Source organism: Cibotium barometz, chromosome 18 (assembly GCF_041138505.1).
Source record: "Cibotium barometz isolate CiBa-2024 chromosome 18, ASM4113850v1, whole genome shotgun sequence".
Lineage (NCBI taxonomy): Eukaryota > Viridiplantae > Streptophyta > Polypodiopsida > Cyatheales > Cibotiaceae > Cibotium > Cibotium barometz.
This window is the reverse complement of record NC_141063.1, coordinates 17594343-17619032: the sequence shown is the minus strand read 5'-3', so window position 1 is coordinate 17619032 and position 24690 is coordinate 17594343. Positions and strand designations below refer to the sequence as shown.

Genomic DNA, 24690 nt, shown 5'->3' with positions numbered 1-24690 from the left:
TTTGCATGCTAATGACTAAACCAATCATTAACAAGTCTCAAGGCCACCTTTTGTTGATTCAAACGAAGGCATGTTGCATTTGTTGAAAGCTAAATTATGACTCTTAACCTCCATTTATATATAAGTTTTGAGGGCAAGTAGTATGTTCGTCAAAAGTCCCAAAAATATCATCAAACATGTTATTAAGCATGTTTATATTATGCCCAAAATGCATCCCAACAATTGTTGCATGTCCTCAACACTTGTGGACGCCTATTGTGTTACCAAAGCTCCAACATATCCATATATGACCTATAAACTTATCATTTAGCCGGTTACAAGTAAATTGTGTCCACCTAGCACAAGATTAATTTCATAACGAGTGCCCAACAAAGGCTTTGAAGGACAAAACATCTTTCCGTGCATGGTTTGGTAAAAATGGATTCTTCGGCTCAATTCCGTATGTATTTGTACATCCACAAAGGAGGACTAAGCTTGATGACACAAGAAAGATCATCACAAGTCAAGATGTAATATTTCAATAAAAGAGTACTATGCAACCTATACATGTTACCATAGTGAATGGTTTTGAAGATTTTGATGTATCTATGAAGAATAATCAGCCTCTTACTCGTTTCAACCTAACAAATCAGTCCATATCTTTATCTCCAACCAGCTCTAATTCTTCAAATTTGGAGGATACAACCACACCTACTAAAACTCAACCTAAATAGCTTGTCCAGACACTAACATGCATAGGAAGGAATTGATTATGAGAAAAGCACACTCCTACAACCATGATGAAAACCAAAAGGAGGAATTGATTATGAGAAAAGTATACTCCTACAACCAAGATGACAACCATACGGATTTGTATGTATTTTAGCTCATCACTCAAGAATAGAATCTATATCAAATAAGACCACTTTCTTGAATGGTGGTCTCAAGAAGAAAATACATGAAACCACCACCTGGTTTTCTAGTTTTGGGGGGATTGCAATAGTAAAGGCTAACTTGTCTTCTCCTTTTGAGATGATAGATTTGCATTTACTATCTTATTGCTTTGAAATTACATTTTCCCAAACCAAAGAAGGTATATTCATGTCCCAAACAAAAGTAAGCCAAAGAAATGTTGCTCAAATTAGACATACAAAATACCAACCAATACCGTCACTTATGAAGACTCATCTTTTGTCAACTTTGCCTGCCTTTACCAAGATCACTTGTTGGATCGCATTTCGCCATTTTGCTAGCTTATATTTGTAGAAACAATCAACCACTTAAATCCTTGTTTACCCATTAACACCTATCAAGATCATATCTTATATCCTCTACTTCCAAATCTCTAACTCGTCCTTTGCTATAGCCTTGAGTTCTCCTTTCATGTCTACCATGAAGAAAATCATGGAACTAGACCTAGAACTAGACTTAAGCAATCTGCTTGCAAGACTCCCTAACACATGGATCTGCAAAAAAATCCTATGTAAACACACGACTTAAAGCAGCAAGCTGCGACAACCTATGCATATTTGGCTGCAACCTACCCTAGGGGACCTAGAGCTCTGATATCAATTGACACACTTGGGAAGTGTGCTAGATTGAAGCTAATTAAACACTGATTATATATATATATATATATATATATATATATGTCACACACACACACACACAATCACTTAATGATGCAGCTACACAAAAGACAAGGCAAATAGACATGATCTCCATAATTGCAAAACATCAGCTGGGATCTAGAGTCAAATTCTGACTCCTATCATGCTAGCGTTAATGCTACATGCATGAACAAAATGTTTCTCGTGCTCCAAAGCAACACGAGGCTGAAACCTACTGCTATAACTGCAAACTGCTGATCCAACCTTTGTCTCTGTTGCTCCTAGCTTGACTGTGAAGATCTTATACTTGTCCACATGCAAAGCTAAGCTTAAATGCACGAATGCAAGGGCTGCAAACTAGTACATAGGCTGCTGCAAGAGCAAACACAAGCTCTTGGATGATGGCTGGGCTGATTTGTGTTGATCTTGAGATGAAGACCTAGCTGCTCGTGTGATTTGAAAGTGAAGAGCCTGGCCTCGTTTATGTAGACAACTCAGTCCCTTGAATTGTGTGCCCCTTAAAAAGTGCCCTTGAGCCTCAAGCAATTGGCAGACTCAGCACGAATGTTGTTGACAAGGAAGAGCTGCAACGCATCACAAATCACACCAACCTGATCTTGCTGAGTCGTCGCTTGTCCCTGTGTGAGCATGTAGCTATCCTCCCCACTCCATGACCATGACGTCAGAGTATGGATACTGGATATCCTTTCTCCTCTTGGAAAATAGGTCGTGGCTTCCACCATTTCCCATTTTTCAAGGAAGAATGGACTCGCAGCTTTGACTCATGAGAGTCGCAGGTTGATAGAGCTGTGATCCCTGATCGCTGGATTTGCAAGCTTTATCTTGGAAATCTATCCCTGATACTGACAGCTCAGCCTAGCAGAACTTATGCTGTCCCAGAATGCAGGCTGACAGAAGAACGACCTTCAAAATTGTTGCAGGAAAGCCAACAACTCCGCTTGGCTGACAGCTGTAATCTAATCTGTCAAAGCTGCACGACAATAATCCTTCTTTGCCCAAGGCATATAGCACAATGTCATAATTGCCAGAGGTTCCATGAGAAGGAACCACTTTCTACAAGCTTAAATGACATCACCATTGATTACCTTAAAAATTACTAGGGCAAACAGTGTAGTTGTCTCATGACTCCTACCTATTAGTGACCCTGGTTGTCTAGCATGGCACGCAGTTCTTTCAGCCTCTGCATGCCTTCAGTGATCAGAAATCGAATTGCATGAGGGTCTTGGGCATTGCGGTTACGCTCCATCTCCTCCCGCATTGTGTGTTGCAGTTCAGCTGGTGTCAAACAAAAGAGACAGTCCTGCTAAGCCAAGAAAACCTCTCTCTCTCTCTCTCCCTCTCTCTCAAGGGATTATTTGAAGCATGGTACAAAGATGGCAAGTATTTTGAAACATGGGAGAATATATCCAAAGCCACACCAACAATTTAGTGAAGGCTAGCCTAAGAGGCAACTGTGCACTGATAGAAAAGGAGCTCACACCAATACAAGTGAAGCAGAAGGGTGCAGAGTTGGCTAAAGCTCGTGCAGCTTGCAAAGAAGGAAAGCCAATTAAGCCTCCACTTGGTGTAATTGTTGTGCCTTCTGTGGCAGGAGCCAGGGAGGATGGAAGACGGCCATTGTGAGCATCTGCAGAGAGATAGGTAGAGAGAATAATGCTCAAGAGAGAGACAGTAATGCACGACTGGAATGAGGTGACTGTTGTATTTCTTCAATCAAGTACAATACCTTTATAGGTAAAGGTTCAGCTCATGACATCATTGCTTACTTCAAACATACATAAAATATCTAGATATTATGCTTACTACTCTACGAGTAGGTTCACATACAAATACACAACCACATAAGTGAGTGTTCACACCCTTTTAGGGGCTGTTCACACACATGCACACACATGATGGGGCTGGTTCACATACGTGAGGCTCTGAATACCCAACACCTTCTAACATCACAACTCACCAGCTGACTCGTAGGATTTTTTCCTTTGCCTTTTGGAGTTTCCTTTTAGGTACTACACATTAAGCTTAACATCTCCATAGTCTTCATGTTTCTACATGGTCCTCAATAGGTCACTTAGACCTCAAGCAAACTTTAACAGAAATTTATTTCTTTCTTTTTCATACATAGAAAGATATTACCAGACATGGCAGAAATTGGCCAAAACAATACCAACTATCGTGTAAAATGTAGTTGTAACATGCATCACACAAATTATCACGTACAAATCCAGAGACAATTGGCTTGCAAACCTCAAAACAATCAAAATCTTTGGAAGGCACAGAGGTATTGATTGTTGGGTATTCGGAGCTTTTCGTATGTGTGAACCAACCCTTGTATGTGTTTATGTGTCCATGTGTGTGTGGACCCACTCTTATGAGTGAATAGGATAAGTGTGCCACATGTCATTAGTGTGTGTGTGTGTGTGTGTGTGTGTGTGTGTGTGTGTGTGTTGACATGTGTCCTGTGTATGTGTCAAAAAATAAGGCTACTCACAAGCCTACAAAAAGCATTGTACTTGGTGAAGTTTGAACTTTGAACACATCTAATCTACCTGTCATTAAGTCGTGCAAAAACATTGGCTTTGTACTCTGTCAACCTCTCCACAGTACTCTCTCTCTCTCTCTCTCCCCTTTCTACAGTCATGGCCACTTGCCATCCTCCATGACCCATCATTGGTATCACAGCCCGAACGGTGGTGTACTGTGCAATGCTTTTCTTTTGTAGATTGTCTTGAGCAATGATGTATCTGAAACCGACCTCTGATAGAAACCAGAGTGCGGTAGACTAGCAGTCACCCGTCCACTTGTAGTCTAGATGTGAAAACAAAACAGATTGGAGCTAGAGTGCCCAAATCTGAAAACAAGGCGACACCTGTTGGCCCCAAAGCTTGGCGCCCCTTGCGGTATTTCTTTATTCAATTAAAATAATATGAATGGCTGAGTACAACAGAAATCAGCCAAGAGATTACACCTGTATGTCCAATCTGACGGCCCACAAATCCTTCTTAGCACAGAGGAACTATGCACACAGATCTGTGTCTCCAAATAACACACTGTGCCTCCCTTTGATCAGCCAAGACCACTAAGCAGGGCAGCCATGAGCATACATCTGGCATAACTCAAGTGCATGATACAACATCTCAGCTCATTCATACATATGCTGTCCAAACTCTATCTCAACCCTTGTCAATCTGCCATACCCCTCCTCTCACAAGGGGCCAGATAACTCATATCTACAACAGACATCAAGCAGTAGAAAGAAGATGAACAGAAACGGAGCTTACTAAATTCAGCTCTGAAACAGCACTGGAGGAAGCAACGGTACCAAACTGTACTTGCAGGCACTTGTTTCCACAACCCTGCTTCACACATGTGCACGTACTTACCTGTACCTTCCGGCCCGTACATACCCATGCCTCCCTGAGGGTAACCCCCAGTCATGGATTGGAACACCGAACCACCACCAAAATAACCTGGATGCATATTCTGCTGAGGAATAGGTGGCTGTCCATAGAAGGAACTCTGAGAGTCTGCACCATAAGCATGCTGCATGTTCGGAAACTGGCCAAAAGATGGTTCCTGTGGAATGGCACCACTATGACCCTGAGGAAGATTCTTTGAACGAACCTTCTTCTTCTTTTTCTCAGGCTCTGTGCGGGGCTCTGTGCGAGATCTCATAAATTCAGCAAATCTCTCACTCTGTGTGAGCTGCATAAAAGTATCCATAACACTAGCCAAACGATCTTTGAACCGAGCATCATCATCCTCTTTACCATGCACATCTTCTGGCTGTGTTACATCCTCATAAGGCTCAACATCTGCAGCCTGTTCTCCTGCAAAAATATCCTCAGATACATCTCTCTCAGGAGAAGTCTCTTGCTCTTCTTCTTCATGATAGAAGTACTCATCCTCTGTATCAGACATGTTTGCTGAATTTTCAGCGATGGCTTTCTTCAAAGCAACCACGAGCTCACCCCCTTCAGAAAGTTGATGATTGTTCCCGGGGACGGAACCTTGAAACCGGCCTTGATAGAAACCAGAGTGCGGTAGACTAGCAGTCACCCGTCCACTTGTAGTCTAGATGTGAAAACAAAACAGATTGGAGCTAGAGTGCCCAAATCTGAAAACAAGGCGACACCTGTTGGCCCCAAAGCTTGGCGCCCCTTGCGGTATTTCTTTATTCAATTAAAATAATATGAATGGCTGAGTACAACAGAAATCAGCCAAGAGATTACACCTGTATGTCCAATCTGACGGCCCACAAATCCTTCTTAGCACAGAGGAACTATGCACACAGATCTGTGTCTCCAAATAACACACTGTGCCTCCCTCCGATCAGCCAAGACCACTAAGCAGGGCAGCCATGAGCATACATCTGGCATAACTCAAGTGCATGATACAACATCTCAGCTCATTCATACATATGCTGTCCAAACTCTGTCTCAACCCTTGTCAATCTGCCATACCCCTCCTCTCACAAGGGGCCAGATAACTCATATCTGCAACAGACATCAAGCAGTAGAAAGAGAGATAGATGAACAGAAACGGAGCTTACCAAATTCAGCTCGTGACACAGCACTGGAGGAAGCAACGGTACCAAACTGTACTTGCAGGCACTTGTTTCCACAACCTTGCTTCACACATGTGCACGTACTTGCCTGTACCTTCCTCCTTGTGTTCACCTCTATGCTGTCTTTGAAAGTACAGATCTGAAAAACAGCCCCGTACCCGTCTGTACTACCTCGGGATACGTGCTAGGAGTTGTACTTGCACACGCAGCCTGCTGTCCACACTTGTGCTCGCCTGAATCAGCGCAGCCAGTTCTGTCCAGCACTTGTCCAACGCCGCCTGCAGCAGCTCTGTTCAGGGCAGCTTGTGTCAGCCCTGTCCGTACACTGTACGGCTGTCGTACAAGGCTGTACGGCCTGTACCTGAACCTGCAGCCACCTGTTGACAGTCGCCTACTATGGTTGCCTCTGTTCCACAGCTCAACGCCACCTGTACTCAACAGTACCTGCAGTCGTACAAAGTTGTACGGCTGTTGTACGGCCTTCTCCAGCACACAGCACACAGAAAAACAGCAGCAAAGCAGTCTTCAGCAGTCGCCTTTCTCCTTCTCTACTTTTCCACGCTTGTGTGCCCACTTTTGCTCCACGACTCCCAAAAGGGAAGAGAGAGAGAGAGGAGAGAGAAACACTCCAAAAGTGGAGTGGCCCTCCTCCCCAAAATAATCCCTAGGGCCCCAAACTTTAAAAGTCCCTAGGGGCCACTAAGGCCTAGGGGCGAACTTTAATAAACATTAAAGTTTAATGTTCTAGTTCCCCCCTTCACACCTAGGGATGTCCACACATCATTAACTCTGTCCGGGCATTAACTCAACAGTACCTGCAGTCGTACAGAGTTGTACGGCTGTTGTACGGCCTTCTCCAGCGCACAGCACACAAAAAAACAGCAGCAAAGCAGTCTTCAGCAGTCGCCTTTCTCCTTCTCTGCTTTTCCACGCTTGTGTGCCCACTTTTGCTCCACGACTCCCAAAAGGGAAGAGAGAGAGAGAGGAGAGAGAAACACTCCAAAAGTGGAGTGGCCTTCCTCCCCAAAATAATCCCTAGGGCCCCAAACTTTAAAAGTCCCTAGGGGCCACTAAGGCCTAGGGGCAAACTTTAATAAACATTAAAGTTTAATGTTCTAGTTCCCCCCTTCACACCTAGGGATGTCCACACATCATTAACTCTGTCCGGGCACCCCCCATGTGAATCATTCAATATTCTGACTCAGTAACCACCATGCCCACACTTGTGCTGTTCCATTTTCACAGGGCCATGACAGTATCTGTCAGTGATTATGTGTATTGTGGCTAGTTCATTTTAGTGTTGACGTGCGTATTGTTCACGAGACGTTGCCCAAGGATGTTCACACCTTTTCACTGTAGTTTCAATGGTATCAGAGCACGGTTGTTTCCCTCTTCTCAATGGGGAAATGATTATTTGGGCATTGGGCATTGTGTGAACAGCCGTCATTCACTATGGATAGCCTTGCACACAATGGACAAGGGCCTAGTTCAACTGGCCAAGCAACTGGCACTCATGCTTCTAAAGCTTTGGGCAATAAGCATATGCATACATGTTATGTAGAGAAACAAACACATGTGGAACAACCTTCTCGAGGCAAAGAGAAGATTCTTGAAGATGACCCAGATGTATTGAAGGCTGAGATGGAGCACATGAAGAGGGCAGCTCTTTGCCAAGGAAGAAGAGCTCAAAATGTTGTATGAGAACCCACAAGTTCACAAGCTTATGGAGGCTACAAAGGCCGAGTCTATGGTGGCACACACGATGCATTCTATGGCGAAGGAATTGGGTGTGAACCCTCATGAGATAGCTCTCAATTATCTCATACGCAGTGGGGATGTGGTGAAACGACTTCAAAGCAAGCCTCCACTCCTCATGGGTCGAGAAAAGAAAGAGATGTACATGGCAAAATGAGTGGCAGACATGCTGAAAATGTACATGTGATGCATGCTTCTCATGAGGAAAGTGATAGGTATGTAAGCCGTAGCACTTTGCCTATGGAATTGGCTAGAGAAGAGCCCCGTCATGAGCTGAAAGCTATGTATAATGTTGGGACAGCCAAGGAAGACCATGTGTTGTCTGCTACTCATGCCACCGAGTATGCCCATGGTGAACAAGTTTTAGGCAGGGACCCTTATGTGAATGCAAGTACTAGGAGACCACCGTTGCACAGATCACCGTTGCATATGGCACCTAGCTCCGTGCCGCATTTTTCTCGCCATTGACATATGCATGTACCTACTGCTGCCCCATTGGATAAGGGGAAGTGAAAGCTGGAAGATAAGGGTCACCATGCCAAGAGGCTTAAAGAATTTAAAGCAGGTGACAAATCTGTGAAGTTTGAAGCCTATCATGGTGATTATGATGCAAGCAAGGCACTTCAAAGAAAGGTTTTATGCACAGTTTTTGCCTCCCAATGTGGTAGAGAAGATCATGAGCAAATGGGACAAGATAGAACAAAAGGACAATGAGTCTGTGCAGGCATATATAAACAGATTTTGGAAGATCTATTTGGAAGTCCTGAGAGAGAGAGAGCACAAGCGAGCGAGAGAGAGAGAGAGAGAGAGAGAGAGAGAGAGAGAGAGAGAGAGAGAACCTGTATTAACTCTACTAGAGGCCGAACTCTCTCTCTCTCTCTCTCTCTCTCTCTCTCTCTACGAGAGAGAGAGAGAGAGAGAGAGAGAGAGAGGGGCATTGGCCCTAAGTGAGGGGAGGGTCCCCTCACAAAGGGCAACGTCGCCCTTAGTGGGGGGACACCTCACTAGGGGCGATGTCGCCCCCATCGCCCTTTGTGAGGGGACCCTCCCCTCACTTAGGGTGACCATGCATCTCTCTCTCTCTCTCTCTCTCTCTCTCTCTCTCTCTCCATCGCCCTTAGTGAGGGCGGCAAAGATCTTCAAGGCAACAAAGAATCAAGGGAGAGAATCCCTAAGCTCACAAGCCAGAAGCACATCCAATGTGGGTACATATGCATTAGGCGGTGTAACATCGGATGCGGGAGTTGGTGATCCTTCACCCGCAGTCTCTACAGCTTTGGATGGTGCATCCGCCGGTCCTTCATATGTGACCACAATGGATTCTCCTCTCATAGGTGAGTCTTTAAGCACCCGGCCCTCCCAAGCTTTTACAAAGAAGAGGCATATAGAGCCTTTGCATAGGCAAAGCACATTAAAAGCACGCTATGCTCCAAGGCTAAAGCGAGAGGCTCAAATGGCCAAGCATAGGTTCTCCTACAAATGCAACCTTGCCTTCAACATTGTTCGAGTGCCGGCCTATGAAAATTTCTACAATGCATTCGTAGCCGCAGCAACAGGAGGAGATACAAACTTGCATCCCCTCAACTCTAAATCCTTGAGAACCATACACTTGACAAATCAAGTGAATCAAATCCAAAGTGAGTTGGCAGGATTGAAATCATGTTAGCATCGATATTGTTGCTTCATTGTCTCCAATGGATGGAGTGACATGATAAGTGACTTCTTTGTCTTGTTGTAGTATCTTAAATTGCAAATCGCAATCCATTACAACATCAAGAGTTAAGATTTGAATGTATAATGGTTTGTAATTCATGAGTCTCTTGAATCTTGACACTTGACTAAGAATATATTTTTTAGAATTGCAAAGACGCCAACACATGATTAACGTCTTGGTGTCTTGTTGGTGGTGGTGCAAGGCAAGGAGGCTAGAGCAATGGAAAGCTTGAACACACAGAAAGAACACCCACAATCGACAACATACACAGAGAGAAGAGTTAAATATTAATAGTGATTAACGTCGGAATAAACAAGTGCTAGGTGGTTGAGTAAACTAGCACTGAATGTACGCCTTAAATAAAGTGGTTCCAATGTGTGTGAACAACCGCTAGTATGTACAAGTCTCTTGTGTAGGAATAGCCTCTTAAAAGGCATATGTGGTGGCATCATACTTAGAATATGTGGTGGAATCATATGTAGCATATGTGGTGGTATCACATCTAGCATATGCTTAGAATATGTAATGAGGTCTCTCTTATAAAAAAAAGGACCTAGTTTTATAATGAATTCATGCTTTCCACTACATCTTGTACTCCCACAATCCCCTTAATCTTGTGTTGATCATCTTGTTGATTATCATCTCTCTTCCTCTTCTCCCCACTATTGTAAGGCTGCACTCTTGGGATTAGCTAACATTGTGGTATCAAAGCCAATTCAGCTGCAGCCAGACGACCTCCACGCGTGATCGCCGCCACCGTCTCAGAGCCAAGCGCCGCCCATCTCCACTGCCCTAGAGCCAGATGCCGCCACGCAAGACAATACTAGTACACCGTTGCCGCCGATCCAGAGCCGGCCGCCTCCAAAATCTGGGCGGCACTAGTCCGCAGCCAGCCACCGCCACCGATGGTCAGCCCCAAGCTGCTGATCTCAGTGGCGCTTCCACTCAGCTCCTGCCTCTACCTCCTGCGCCCACCGCCACCTCTATCACCCGCGCTGCTCTGCGCCGCCTCTGCTGTTGGTATTAGGAGTGAATTAACAAAACTAAGGAGGATCAAACATGGTTATAGTCATGGTTAGGTCATGATTATAACCATGATTAAGAGTGAATTAAGAAACACTAATGAGACATAGCTTGGGCATTATAATGGAAATACACGAGTTGAATCTTCATTAGCAAAGGCCTCTTATATAGGCAAGTAGTACATGACCACATGACATCACCTATGATGTCTTACAACCATAAGAGGCCATCTCCCCCATGTGGGTATGCCTTAAATGAGAAATATTCCCTCTAGGCTATATTTGATGTAGGCGCCCTTTTGAGGAGGTGTCTTGAGTGAAGTAATCAAGATTACATAGCCCCTTTCAACCTTTGAATGGATTTGGATGATATATCCAACAAACCCTCCTTCAACCAAATCCATGACAATGCTACCTTTATGATGGCAATTCTAGGTTCTAGTTACAACATACAAGAACTAGTTATGATGACCATGCTGGTGCCCGTAGGTCTTATTCCAGTTAGGTTTACAATGCTAGCAATGATGGATGATGCTAGAATACCATAGTAAAACTTACAATGAGATAGTTATGTTTAGGATGGAGAGGTTTTTAAACATGGTTTGGGCTATCCCTTGATTTTACTCAAAAGGCCCAATCTTCTTCGATAAAATTGGCCTCTTCGGAGGCCTCTTCTTGCAGCTCTTCTTTGTCTTGACTTGCGAGAAATGCCTTTTGTGCCTTTTGTTTGAAGAAACAATTTTCTTCAATATGATTGTCCTTGCCGCAGAATCCACAAGTCTTCTTCTTTCCTTTTGTGTCGATGAAGTTCTTCTTCTTGAAGTGTGACTTGTTGTTGGAGAAGTATGCCCCTTCCATTATCCCTATATTCTCTTGCTTCTTCTTGTACTCCTCAAGGAGTGCAGCTTCAATGGCCTCTAAAGTAGGATCCGGAAGATTCATAAGAGTTGACACTAAGTGCCCATATTCATCATAAGGCATGCTTTTCAATAAAACTGCAATGGCATCTTCCTCATCTATTGGTACTCCTATTGTTGCAAGTTGTGACATTAGGCTTTTCATATAATTAAGATGAGTAGGTAAAGACTCAGAAGCTTTCTTTTCAAGTTTAAAGAATTGGATTTTCAGCCCTATCTTGGAATGCTTCCCTTTTGCCCCAAATAATTTCTCTAAGATTTCCCATGCTTCAGCTGAGTTGTTTGCATTAGAGATATGATGTATGTAGTTGTCACTTAGACCTAATGCAATTATGGCAAAAGCTTTCTCATCCCTAGGTAACCATCCTTGTTCACCATCTCTAGTGGTAGGTTTTTTTCTCCTTTCCACTAGCAACTCCCCACAGGCCTTTCTTCATGAGAATAAATCTTACTCTAACTTGCCAGGTATGAAAGCCTATCCCATTAAACTTATCAACATGAAATGAGGATGTAGACATGATGATAAAGCAAGGTCTTACCACTTGAGTATCCCTCAAGGGCAGTGTCTAATGCTTTTACAAGATTAGATACCTTCACCAAATAGATGGAGGTTATTTATGAAAAATTCAGACCAATCATTCCCTCCTAAAACATTGTTTGCTCTTGAGTTGTAGACATTGTTTCTTACCCGTCTCCTCGGCTTTCTGCTTTTCTTCTTAGGCCTCAAATGTTGAATATTTGATGATTCAGCATCAGATGGTTCAGTCATTGTGATTCAAAAAATGATGTAAACAATATCATCATCACAATATAGTAATATCATCAAGTATATGGTGACCAATGTGATAATGCTTTCAAAACAACTTCCAAAAAATGGGTCACTTGGAGTACTTGAATGAGATAGAAGCCTAAGTCTGAATACAAAATGCCTTTAGCACCTTCAATAGCAATGACTTGAGGCCAGATTAAGCACTAATTACTAGTGATTAAGTGAGTTAATCATCCATGCTTTAACTGTTACCAAATGAACTTTCTGAGATTATGTCAGACCTGAAGCCACCAAACCACAAATCCATTCAAGAAACTGACTGCACAGGCGTGTTTGCAGCTATTGAAAACCCCCAAAGCCAAGGCGAATTAGAGAATCTTCTACTGGTTCAATCGGTGGATTGATTTCCCCCAAAAAAACTGGCGCCGGTTTCGCCTGCAATGCTGGCGTCTCTGCGCAAAATCCGCCTGATTCCTCCGAGCTGCAGCTTCTTTATGATGTTGAGAATACACGGTTTGAATCCCGTACGATTTCGTGGAGGCGACTGTGAGCTGTGGATGCTCCAAGGCAGCCCTATATTTCAGGCTATGAAATAGGAAGAGATAAGCTTATGATTAAGCTAATTAATCACTAATGATGAGGCAAATGAGAGGGATTAGGTTGTATTAATGTGGCTCTGATACCAAATGTTGGTATTAGGAGTGAATTAACAAAACTAAGGAGGATCAAACATGGTTATAGTCATGGTTAGGTCATGATTATAACCATGATTAAGAGTGAATTAAGAAACACTAATGAGACATAGCTTGGGCATTATAATGGAAATACACGAGTTGAATCTTCATTAGCAAAGGCCTCTTATATAGGCAAGTAGTACATGACCACATGACATCACCTATGATGTCTTACAACCATAAGAGGCCATCTCCCCCATGTGGGTATGCCTTAAATGAGAAATATTCCCTCTAGGCTATATTTGATGTAGGCGCCCTTTTGAGGAGGTGTCTTGAGTGAAGTAATCAAGATTACATAGCCCCTTTCAACCTTTGAATGGATTTGGATGATATATCCAACATCTGCCCCACACTTCTCACCTGCGCTTGCGCCCGCCTTTGCTGCCCGCGTCAGGACTGCCCGGACTGCTGTCCCACCTCAGTTCTCAGCACCAGCACAGCTTCTTCTTGGCTCTGTTTTGTTCTGGGCTATATTCTCAGCCCGGCTTGGGTGTCAAAGGAAAAGAGGGAAGATACAAATCAGCTCACACAAGCATTTTGTTCACAGAGGTACACAAATTTGGGACTTTCTTTTCCTTACATTTTTTTGTCAAATTCAAGGCCTCTGTGCTGCATATTTGGGGATTCTTATTCGTAAGGGGAGTTTTTCTAAGGTGAAAGCATCCATAGGCACTCTAGTTCTTGTGCACTATTCCCAGAGTCTTGTGTTAGCTCATTCAAGTATACACCTTGTTCTTGGTATACTTCCGCGATCGCACCTTCAATCTCGTCATATCCCAGTGCCTTGTGTGCACACTCACGTAAATATTTTTTTCTCGTATTTTTCCAAGAGCTCACATCAAGGGGGGAGGCCTTCCTGTTCCTAGTTCTCTCTCCAGCTTTGGAAAATCTCGTACTACTATGAGGATGTTGCAAAGAACTGCTTCCACCGAGCTTTCTGGATTCAGTGTCTTCATGACAGCTGAAGATCGACTTGACGGTCCCAACTACTCGTTATGGAGTTTCATGCTCAAGAATCTCTTAATTGCCAAGTGGCTATGGGAGATTGTCACGGGGCAAGAGCCTCATCGTGTTGCACCAACTCCTGGCGCCTCGACATCAAGGGCAACTCAAATTGTGGCACAAGTTGTGCCAGGCATTACAGCACCGCCTCCTCAACCCACTGAAGACCAAAGACGGTGTGATGCCCGTAATATGCTCAAGCAATGGCCATGATTGCTCTTTCAGTCAAGCGCTCGATTGTACCTCACATCCGATCCTATAGCTCTGCAAGGGCTGCCTGGGTAGTTCTCGAGACCATGTTCCAGTCCCGTAATGAAGCACAAGTCATGTATCTGATACAAGAGCTGGACGACTTGACCATGAACGAAAGTGATTCCATTTAAGATCATCTTACCAAGGTGAAAGACTTTAAAGAATAGCTGTTGAATATAGACGAGATAGTTGATAACAAGAAATTGATCACCACCGTTCTTAACTCCTTATCTAAGTCCTATCAAAGTTTCCATACTTCTCTGAATCTCTCTATGAGAGGAGGCGGCAATCCTATATCCTTCGAGGAGTTGGTTGGATTACTTCTCCTAGAGGAACAGACAAGGAAGAGCAGATCCAAGGGTGATGCAAGCAAAGGAGACCTAGCCTACTTCTCCTAGGACAAAGGCAAAGTGGACTCGTCACACAAGGCGACACCAAGAAGAAGAAAGGAAAGTGTCACTACTACTGTCACAAGCCAAGCACTACATCGAAGAGTGTCGGAAGAGGCTCGCAAAGCTGAAAGCTGATGAAGACTTTGCAAACTCTGCTTCCTCTACCTCCGACGACAAAAAGCAGCAACCAGAAGATAAAGTAAACCTAGTCCAAGATGACTGGGCTTTCTAGCCACATTATCACCATGGGGGAAAATGTTAAATACTAATAGTGATTAATGTGGGAATAAACAAGTGCTAGGTGATTGAGTAAACTAGCACTGAATGTAAGCCTTAAATAAAGCGATTCCAATGTGTGTGAACAACCGCTAGTATGTACAAGTCTCTTGTGTAGGAATAGCCTCTTCAAAGGCATATGTGGTGGCATCATATTTGGCATATGTGGTGGCATCATACTTAGAATATGTGGTGGCATCACATCTAGCATATGCTTAGAATATGTAATGAGGTCTCTCCTATAAAAAAGACCTAGTTCTATAATGAATTCATGCTTTCCACTACATCTTGTACTCCCACAATCCCCTTAATCTTGTGTTGATCATCTTGTTGGTTATCATCTCTCTTCCTCTTCTCCCTACTATTGTGTGGCTGCACTCTTGGCATTAGCTAACAAGAAGACTCACACATAAGTGTGAGCGAATCTAATGTAAAAAGCATCCCCCTACATCTAAGGACCAAGGGGTCCAAAGTACAAAGTGCCATGTGTCACCATTAAGCATATAAGTGACACTAAGGTATAAAAATTCAAAATAAACTTAGTGCCTAGCACTAGTAAACTCCTAACACCTACATACATGTCCACTACAAAATGTGCAAGAGTCCTCCAAATCCCCTGTAGTGGAAATGTAAATGTACATAGTAGATCAATCCCCAAACGGTATCAAGCCCAAAGCATTGCGGAAAGTGTTGGCCCAGGAGGAGAGCTCCAAGAACTGAATTAGGGTTAGGCACAACAACAACCATAGTTGTCAGGTACGATACCGTACGGTTCATACAATACGATACCACCAGCCTAGTCTAAATCATTGTAAGCATGTGATTGCAAGCTGTCCCCTTGCGATAGCCCTAGAGATAGCGGAAGATCTACTTCACTGCTTGCCAATGCTTTGTACCTGGGCTGTGCATAAATTTGCTACACTAGGAAACCCCAAAATGAATATCTAGACGTGTATTGCATAAGTATATGAGGCAGTCCATTGCTTGGTTGTAAACACTCATATCAAAAGATTCTCCAACATCATACATGCTCAACTTGAGCCTTGATTGAGCCCTGGCTCCATCACAGTAGAGATGGGCTTACAATCTTGAAACCCAAATTTGTGCAACAACTTTTGAATGTACTTTGATTGCTGTACATAAATCCCAACATCTACCTGCACAAATTGTATGCCCAAATAATAATGCAACAAACCTGACATCTCAAATGAAGTTCGCAATTCAGCTTTGAAGGCTGGAATTTTCTCCTTATCATTTCCAATTAGCAACATGTCATCCACATAAGGACCACACATCACTGTGCACAAGCTGTAATTTTCGGACAGCCCTTGTTGATCCATCTTTTGGGAATACATTTTTGTGCATCTTACCCAATATGTACCCTTCACATACATGTTTTGGTGGCAGTTCTACATGAGGCATGTCCTGCACCATTTGATGCCTTTGCAATAGTATCAGACTGCCATAAATCACATGCCCAAACCTGGTATGCCACAATTATGCCTCTTGCATGGCAGGTGTAACAGTGGTAATCACATGAGCATCATGCTCTCTCCTGTCAAACCTGTCAAGCTGATATAACCCATGGTACAATGTATCGGATGTGACTAGGTCTTTGATTGTGCATCAGTTGTCCTCAAAGTTTACTGCATATCCTCTTTTAGCAAAAAGAGGAGATGAAAAGCAAGTTCTTCTTAATCCCAAGCACATACAATACATCTGGAAGACATAAGTCTACAACATCTGCTGTTGTGAGGATCACCTCACCAACACCCTGAATTGGAAAAAAAAAGACTCATTATTACAAGGCTTTCATTTCTAAGGTTTTGGGCTTTACACCATGGGCATTTAATTGGCTCCCCCTAAGATGGGTGTCACTTGATTTTTCCCAAGAGTCTTCCCCTCAAGTGATATCCATCTCTCTAGTATATATGGATTTAACCTATTTTGTTTTACATAGATTTCCAATATTTTAGCTTGTGTGATGTTTTACAAAAGGTAGGAAGTGGAGGTAGCCTAACGGCCTTTGGTGATTAGAATGCCCAATCATCATGGGCTAGGTTAGCCTCTTTTGCTGAGCCAAAGGCCTTCTCACCTTTCTCTTCTTCAGCTGCAAAGTTGGCTTAAGTTTGTGCTTTCTTTTTGAAGTACCAATCCTTCTCCAAGTGATTGTTCTTGCCACAATGGTTGCACTTCATTTTACCCTTTGCTTTTGATGATGGCCCCTTGTAGTAACCTCTAGATAGGTATGCTTGTTCTGGTACATGTGTTGCCTTTCCCTTAATCTTCCTTTCCTCTGCCAAGTGGGTAGCAACAACTCCTTCAAAGGTTGGGTTAGGCAGATTTTTGTAGCTAGAAACCAGTCCTGCAGCTCATTAGGTACACTCTTGAGTAGAACAACAATGGAATCCTCCTCCAACTGATGGAAGTTGTTGCATCAAACTCTTCATGTAGTTCCGGTGAGTAGAGAAATGTGACATCCAAACCAAAGAACTTGATTTTCAAAGTGAGTTTAGAATTTACCTTTAGTCCCAAATAATTTCTGTAAGCTGAGATCTCCCTCTTTGAAGCCTTCTACTTCAAACCATTTACATAGGCCTCTTGCAAAGGTCGTAGGCTTACTTCATATCAAAGAGCGTCAACTAATTTGAAGCATTCCGTTGCCAACCCATGCCTACAAATAGCGCAGCCCGTTTGGAGAAAAAAAGTGAATTTGTTGCGTGTACTTGGAGTGGAGCAAACCTTCTTAGGGGCCATCAATTGGGTCTATGAGAAGTGCACACATCAAATCTTGAAGCATTCTATCCATTGGCTCGCAAGCATCAAGCATTTCTCAGTTTTTTGTTATCTGTTATTAACGGTAACTTAATGCTAATTAAGTGCACTAAACCCTACCATTGAGGGTTCAAACCTGACATCGGGGAGTTGCTATTTCATGCTATATCATTCCTTTTTTAAAATCCATTTGATTTGAGCATTCGATTGCATCCTCCAATTTACACTATATTTTTGCCTAAGCGATCAGCGATCAGAAGGCGCAGTCAATGGGCGGCGAAGAGAGAGAGAGAGAGAGCAAACAGTGAAGCGGGCAGCCCAAGCAGGCCAGCACAGTGCGAGCACAGCAACGCCAGGCGCAGCACAGTAGGGCAGGGCAAGCAGGGCTGGTGGGTACGAATAGACACAGCACAGCGTGGACAGGGCAACGCTAGGCGCAGCACAGCCATGGTGCGCAGCGCGAGCAGAGCAGCATGAACAGAGACGGGGCGACGGCGGCGGCACACAGAGCAGGGAGCGAATGCGGGAACAGGGGTTGGTGGGAAAGGGAGAAGGAGATGAAGCGACGGGCGAAATGGGCAGGAGGCGGGAAAGGGAGGTGACGGGCGAACAGTGGGAGAGGAGGCGGAGAGTGAAGCGAGGGTGGGTGGCGAACAAAGCGAGAGAGAGAGAGAGAGAGAGAGAGAGAGAGAGAGAGAGAGCCTAGAGGCCTAGAGGCTTGGAAGTTGGAAGACTCAAGAGGCTTGAAAGTTGAGAGAGAGAGACGGCAAGAGAGAGAGAGAGAGAGAGAGAGAGAGAGAGAGACGCGGGGAGAGAGAGAGAAAGAAAGAAAGAAAGAAAGATTTTATTAGCGTCTTCCAAAAGACCGAACTCGGCCTATGAGACAAATCAGTGTACCTATGTGGGGTATCCTCTGTCATCCCAACAAAATGAAAAAGTACTGAACTAAAAAGCTGAATCTGGGTGTGCAATAAGTACAATGAGTGGGGGAGGTGATGGAGCTCTACTACTAGGAGAATGCAAAGCTATATGCATGGAGTATACAATCATGATATGCAACCTAGCTAGCTCCATCCTGTGACATACTGGGGGTATAGAATGGTATACATCAATGAAGGGGGTGTCCACAGCTCCCTAAAGAACATGCCTGGGTCTACTCTGAAGAAGCGAGCCAGTCGCTCCGCACTCTCTCTGTGAAACTGCGCTTTGATCTCTGTCATCTCTCTCTGGTATAGGCGTGGTGTCCGAAAGCCAGGTGTCCTCTATCTCCTGCGGGCTCTGAGTGTCTCTGCTCTCTGGAGAGTAATTCCCTGCTATGTAGGGGCTAGGAGTGGGATGGATCTCTGAAAAAATGTAGTAATCTGCGTCTGTCGTCCCCCCTCTGGAGCTGTCTGAGCCTATAATGATGTCTCTCTGTGACGCTGTATGTCTAGAATAAATCTCCCCAGTATGCGCTGGTCTGTTGCCTCAAAGATTTGGCGTAGGGAATGTGGCTCTCTGAATAAAATAGGATATCTCTCTCTGATGGCTGTATATGCTCTGCATCTGCATACATAATGCTCCTCACTCTCCACCTCCTCTCTGCACAATCTGCATAGCCTCTCCTCTCGGGGGATCCGTGCTGTTCTGCCAGTCTCGATCTCCAGTCGATGTGATGAGACTCTAAGCTGACCAATAGCTACTCGCGAGCCGTGTGGTAAAAAGCCCTCCATGTATCTAGGCCTCTCTATAAATCCATCATCAGTGATACTCATGAAGTGATCTTTGTAGTATAGCATCTTCGGTGGAAGAGGCTGTGTAGGCGATATCCATGTCTCTCGTGTATAGAGCTGCCATAGGTCCTGTCTCAATACTCTGTTCCTCTCACTATGAGAGAGACAGATATGTGGTGCATCCCTGTCATACTGGAATGGTGGTAGATGATCCATGTCTAGGCCATGCTATGAGAACCAACGTGTGACCTCTACCATCATAAGAGGCACAGCAAACTCTGCTCGGATAATGTCATGAGGTACTGACGGTTTGCTGCGTATCATGCGTGTCATCATGAGGGCCTGTGGTCTCTCTATCTGTGTCCACCAATGGGTAGCAAGTCCTGGCGCCCATACCGCTGCTCCATACATCAGTGCCAGTGTGACTAATGTGTCAAATAGCCACCCCTTCGTCCGGGGCTCCTGAAAATGTGCCTGGTGGCACTGTCTCTCTAGCCTAGCCAATGCTGCATATCCCCGTGTCAATCTAGCTCTGGCTGTTGAACCCATGGTGAAGCGCGTGGCTGCTGCAGAGAAGGTAACCCCTAGGTACACGTATGATGTCACCACCTCCACCTGGCGTCCTACGAGAGTGAATGTCAGCTGACTCCTGCCCTGTCTCGATGTATGAAAGACCATAACCTTGGTTTTCCCAAGGTTCACAGTAAGACCCCTCTGTGTGCAGAAATCATCGAGTGCATGTAGATGCTGCTGTAGACCTCCTGGAGACTCAGACACTAATACAATATCATCAGCATAAAGCATAATATGTACTGAGGTACCTACTAGATCAACTCCATCTCCGCCTCCCCGTGTAATGAAGTCAGCCACCTCATCAATGTATGACCCAAATAGCGTGGGGGAAAGTGGGCATCCTTGCTTCACACCAATGGTGCTAGCAATAGTCTCGGACATACCTCCTGGGCATCTGACTCGATATAATGCATGCCCCATGTCATATCTGCTGGTATGCCAAGAGACTGCAGGCGTTGAAAGAGCCTCTCTCGTGGTACTGTGTCAAATGCCTTGCGGAAATCCACAAAGCAGCAATAGAGCTTTCTCTTCCTCACTCTGGCCTGATCAATCATACATCTCAAAGTGAATACATGGTCAGTGGTAGAGACGGCTCTCCTGAAGCCTACCTGCCCTGATGAGCGTAAACCTGCTCGCTCAGCATATAAGTGAATACATGGTCAGTGGTAGAGACGGCTCTCCTGAAGCCTACCTGCCCTGATGAGCGTAAACCTGCTCGCTCAGCATATAAGCTAAGCTCTTGCTCCAACACTGCACCATAGAGTTTGGCCAACACGTGGCCAACCATAACCATCCTGTAGTTGCTCGGATCGAGCATATCCCCTGTTTTGTGGATCGGCACAATGGTGTGCATCGTCCACTCCGCAGGCAAACCCTCTGCTAGTGCCCTGTTAAACACGTGTGCAAGAAAAGGAGCCAAAGAATCTACTGCATATATGAGATGCTCACCCTGTAGGCCCATATGGTCGGCGGCCCGTCCATGCTGTAGGCGGCGGATAGCTTCCTTTACCATCGAGTGGGTAAAGAAGCTAGCTGTGGTAGGTCGAGGCTCCTGTGGCTGAGGTATAGGTGGCTGCTGTGGGGCGTGGTATAGGCCCTCTACATATGTGTGCCATGTCTGTGGGTCTGCAATGGGTGTCCGGGGCTCTCTGCAGTGCCGCCATGAGATAGGGCTATCTCTACTCATGAAGAAATGGAAGATCTCTAGCTCCTGTATCTCTGCGAAGGCCCGCCTTTTGCGGCGAGTAAGTCTCCTCATCTCTCTCCTCGACTCCTGCTCTGTGATGGCTCCCAAGGCTCTTTGTATGCGGAGCCGTGAGTATAGGGCTCTGCACTCGTCATCATACCATCTGTTCTGGGGCATAGTCCCAGATCTCGCAGGCTCTCTTGAGTGGACACGATGTGGGAAGCTCTGTAATGCAACCGTGTGTAGGAGTGATGCCAGCTGGGCTGTAATGGTATCCATAGGTGCCAGGGGATCCATGAGTAGGAGCCCATCCTCTACTCTGCCAGTGTATATGTCTGCCATGTCATGTGTGAAGTAGATGGTAGTGGGAGGATGGTGATATTGGTGATCCGGCTAGTGAAAATGCCAAGTATGTATGATCTGCCCCAATAGGACGAGGTGGGATGGAGAATGAGGTGACAAGCTGTGATGCGTCCAAAGACCCCATAATGTAGTCCACCACCGTGCCTCCGGTCCGTGCATGACCCCCATGTGGGAAGCATGTCAGCCCTCCTGATCCCGGCCACTGTAGCATCCCATTATAAATAACTAGACGATGCCTGGCTCCCAACTCTAGTAAGTGGTCCCCATAATGTCCTCTGTCTGGTCCAGTGTTCTCTGATGCCTGACTAGCCCCTATCTCCTCTGGATCCACAGGGTGGAGGATCTCCATGTCATCATAGTCATACACCTCACACTATCTGCTCTGTGTGTGGGCATTGAAGTCACCCGTAAGAAATACTTCCCCTAGTGTAGAATAATGCATAATCTCCTCTGATAGACAAGTGTATGGCAAGGCTCCTGTCTCCTCCTCCTGTGGCATGTCCTCTGTACTGACATAGGAGGATCCTGATGGAGGAAAGTAACATAGGGCTATGTATATAACCCTGTCCTGTGAGAGCTGTAAGCTGATCCACATGTATCTGGCCTCTAGATCCTGTGCTACCACTCTCAGTCTCCCCTGTAGCTCCCGTCTGAATAGAACTGCTACTCCCCCCGACCCTCTCGAGGTACCCTGGCGTGTGGTCCTCCTGTGTGCTGACTCCCACTGGAATCCCTCTACTCGAGGTAGCCCTCTCTCTGGGCTCTGATGTGTCTGTGTCAGAAGTATGATGTCTCTCCCCACCATAACATGCTCTAGTCGTCCAGGCTGCACCCATAGTGAACCATTACAGTTCCATACTGCCATGTGTATCTCTGTCAGTGGCCTGGTCTGTGTCCCATAGGCCCCAAACCGCTAATCCATGGGCCGGCCATCAATGATGACCCGACCATCTCGATAGAAGGCCTTCTTGCCTTCTCTCCTCACGTGTAAGACTCGTGGCATGCAAGCTCTCCTATGCTCTAGCTGCATCCTCGTGAGATCATCATCCAAGAAAATAGGAGCTCCCTCTAAGCCTCGTAGTATGACCCTCTTCCTCATGAAGGTGACCCTCTCCGTCTCTCCTGCAAACTGTAGGATGAGGGCTCGCTTGCGTGTTGAGTCTTTCCCGGCTCTCCATGCTTTGGTGAAGGGGAGAGGGTCCTCTTCCCTGTAGCCTAGCTTCATGCATAGAAGATGTCCATCTTTCTCGGGAGTGGAGTTGGGTGTCTCGGCTATACCTGTGACTCGAATGTTGAGGCGGCAGGCATGCCTCATCTTCTCCTCCTCAATGGTGGTGTGAATGATTTTCCCTTTGAGTCTCCTCCCTCACTTCTTTGCGGATGTTCTTCTTCACCACCTCAACCCATCCTGACTGCTTGGCTTCGAGTTTTCCCTCCATGTCCTTTTTTGTGATCTCCTTGGAGATCTCTTCTTTGATGGCCGTGAGAGTGTTCTCATTGATCTCCCCCTCTTCCTTCTCGGTGATCTTGACGGCTACCAGTTCCACTTTCAATGCACTCACCTCCTCCTTGAGTGCTGTGTTCTCTTGTTCAAGGTCCGTGACCCGTACTTCGAGGGCCATGATGTGCCGGTGTAGTTTGTTCTCCACCTCATTGAGGTTGGAATCGGAGAGAGAGAGAGAGAGCTCGCTTGTGCGCAGAGAAGACAAAGGCCACACGAACTCCCAGCTGGTAGCCACACGACATGCATCCAACCTTATCAATCAAAATTTTTTTAAGGACTACAAAGGCTCACGTATTATATCATAAAGACGTTTTTTATTCAAAAAAATGTGACATACAATACTTTAAATAAAATACACGTACTTTAGCTTCTATGGTGCCAGCTACCAAACCCGCCAGTGATGTAAATGTCGAACGGTCATGCAGGCGCCTCGTGAGTGTCAGCTCATGTTAAGGTTGACATTTCAACATAATCCAACAGGGTTAGAAAGGCCGAAAGCAAGCGGATTCAGGAGTCAAAGGTTAGAAAGGCCGAAAGCAAGCGGATTCAGGTGTCAAAGGTTCACATTTAATAAATCCAAGTTTATTGGCTATTTATAACTAGACTGTTATTTACAGTAGCAATATGCACTATATAAGTGAGTCTTGGGTTATTATTGATTCGTTGTAGTCTGGACCAGACCAAGAGGCTTACTCCTGCCATGGACATGGCGGATCACGGTTAGTCTTGCCAAGAGTCCCTATGAGCAAGCACTGGTGGTATGGGACGTGTCACCATTTGGCCACCCAATTGGTCCACCCATGCTTTCTTATCATGTATGTACATTAGACTAGTATCCATGGCAGTTGTATATGCCAAGATTGATGCCACTCATGTGATACTGTGGACTTGGCTTTCTGTTGGGACTTGTGCCTCTGTGTACATGCCCGGAAATGCCTGGTGGATTGATGTTCCATTGGGTCTGATACCTCATGTACTTGCCTGGAGCACGTCTATTTTGCTGTAGTCTCATGAACGGGGATTGTCCATACCAATGCTGCATTGCATAGCATCTTTATGTGCTTGCTTGCAATTGAAATTGCATGTTGTTTTCATGCTTGCTTAACCAATGTGTAGTTCAAGGTAAGGGGACGCCTGCCCGCAAACCGTGCGTGTGAAACTGTCTGCTGACATGGTTATGTGGCATGTGACAAGTAGTAAGTATTGGTCATAAACCTAGCCTTAGGAATTAGCACTAATTTATAAGTGAGTGTGTCCACACTTCATTAAGTTTTGGGCGACCAAAACTCACTTATAAAATTATGACCAGCCCAGTGTTCACACACACTGATGTCCTGAGGTGGACAAAACCCAATGTCCACCGCCCAAACCTTATCCCCTTTGTACAAAGGGAGTAACCAACCATGTGTCCTTTCTAGCTTGCTCCACAAAGCACCTGCCTGCCACCTACAGTGGACAACTCACCACCTCACTCTTCCCTCTCTCTCTCTCTAGAAGAAGGCGCCTCCTTCATGAGGAATTTTGGGCTGTATTTCCTGCACTTTCTCCTTCTTGTCATGATGCTTCT

General features: G+C 45.1%; 1 protein-coding gene across 2 annotated transcripts in view; it reads right to left on the bottom strand.

Moving 5' to 3' along the window:
• Positions 1–872: 872 nt before the first annotated feature.
• Positions 873–24690, bottom strand: part of LOC147629012 (LYR family of Fe/S cluster biogenesis protein) — a 41660-nt gene continuing 17842 nt past the window's right edge. The window contains exons 2-3 of one of the 2 annotated variants that reach the window (XM_086812216.1): positions 2743–2885; positions 873–1445 (exon numbers count right to left, since the gene is read on the bottom strand). In XM_086812216.1, coding sequence (XP_086668342.1) covers positions 2746–2885 — 140 coding nt within the window. In that variant the 3' untranslated portion in view covers positions 873–1445; positions 2743–2745. Of the gene's footprint in view, positions 2886–24690 lie in introns of both variants that reach the window. The other variant, XM_086812215.1, reaches the window with a different exon arrangement.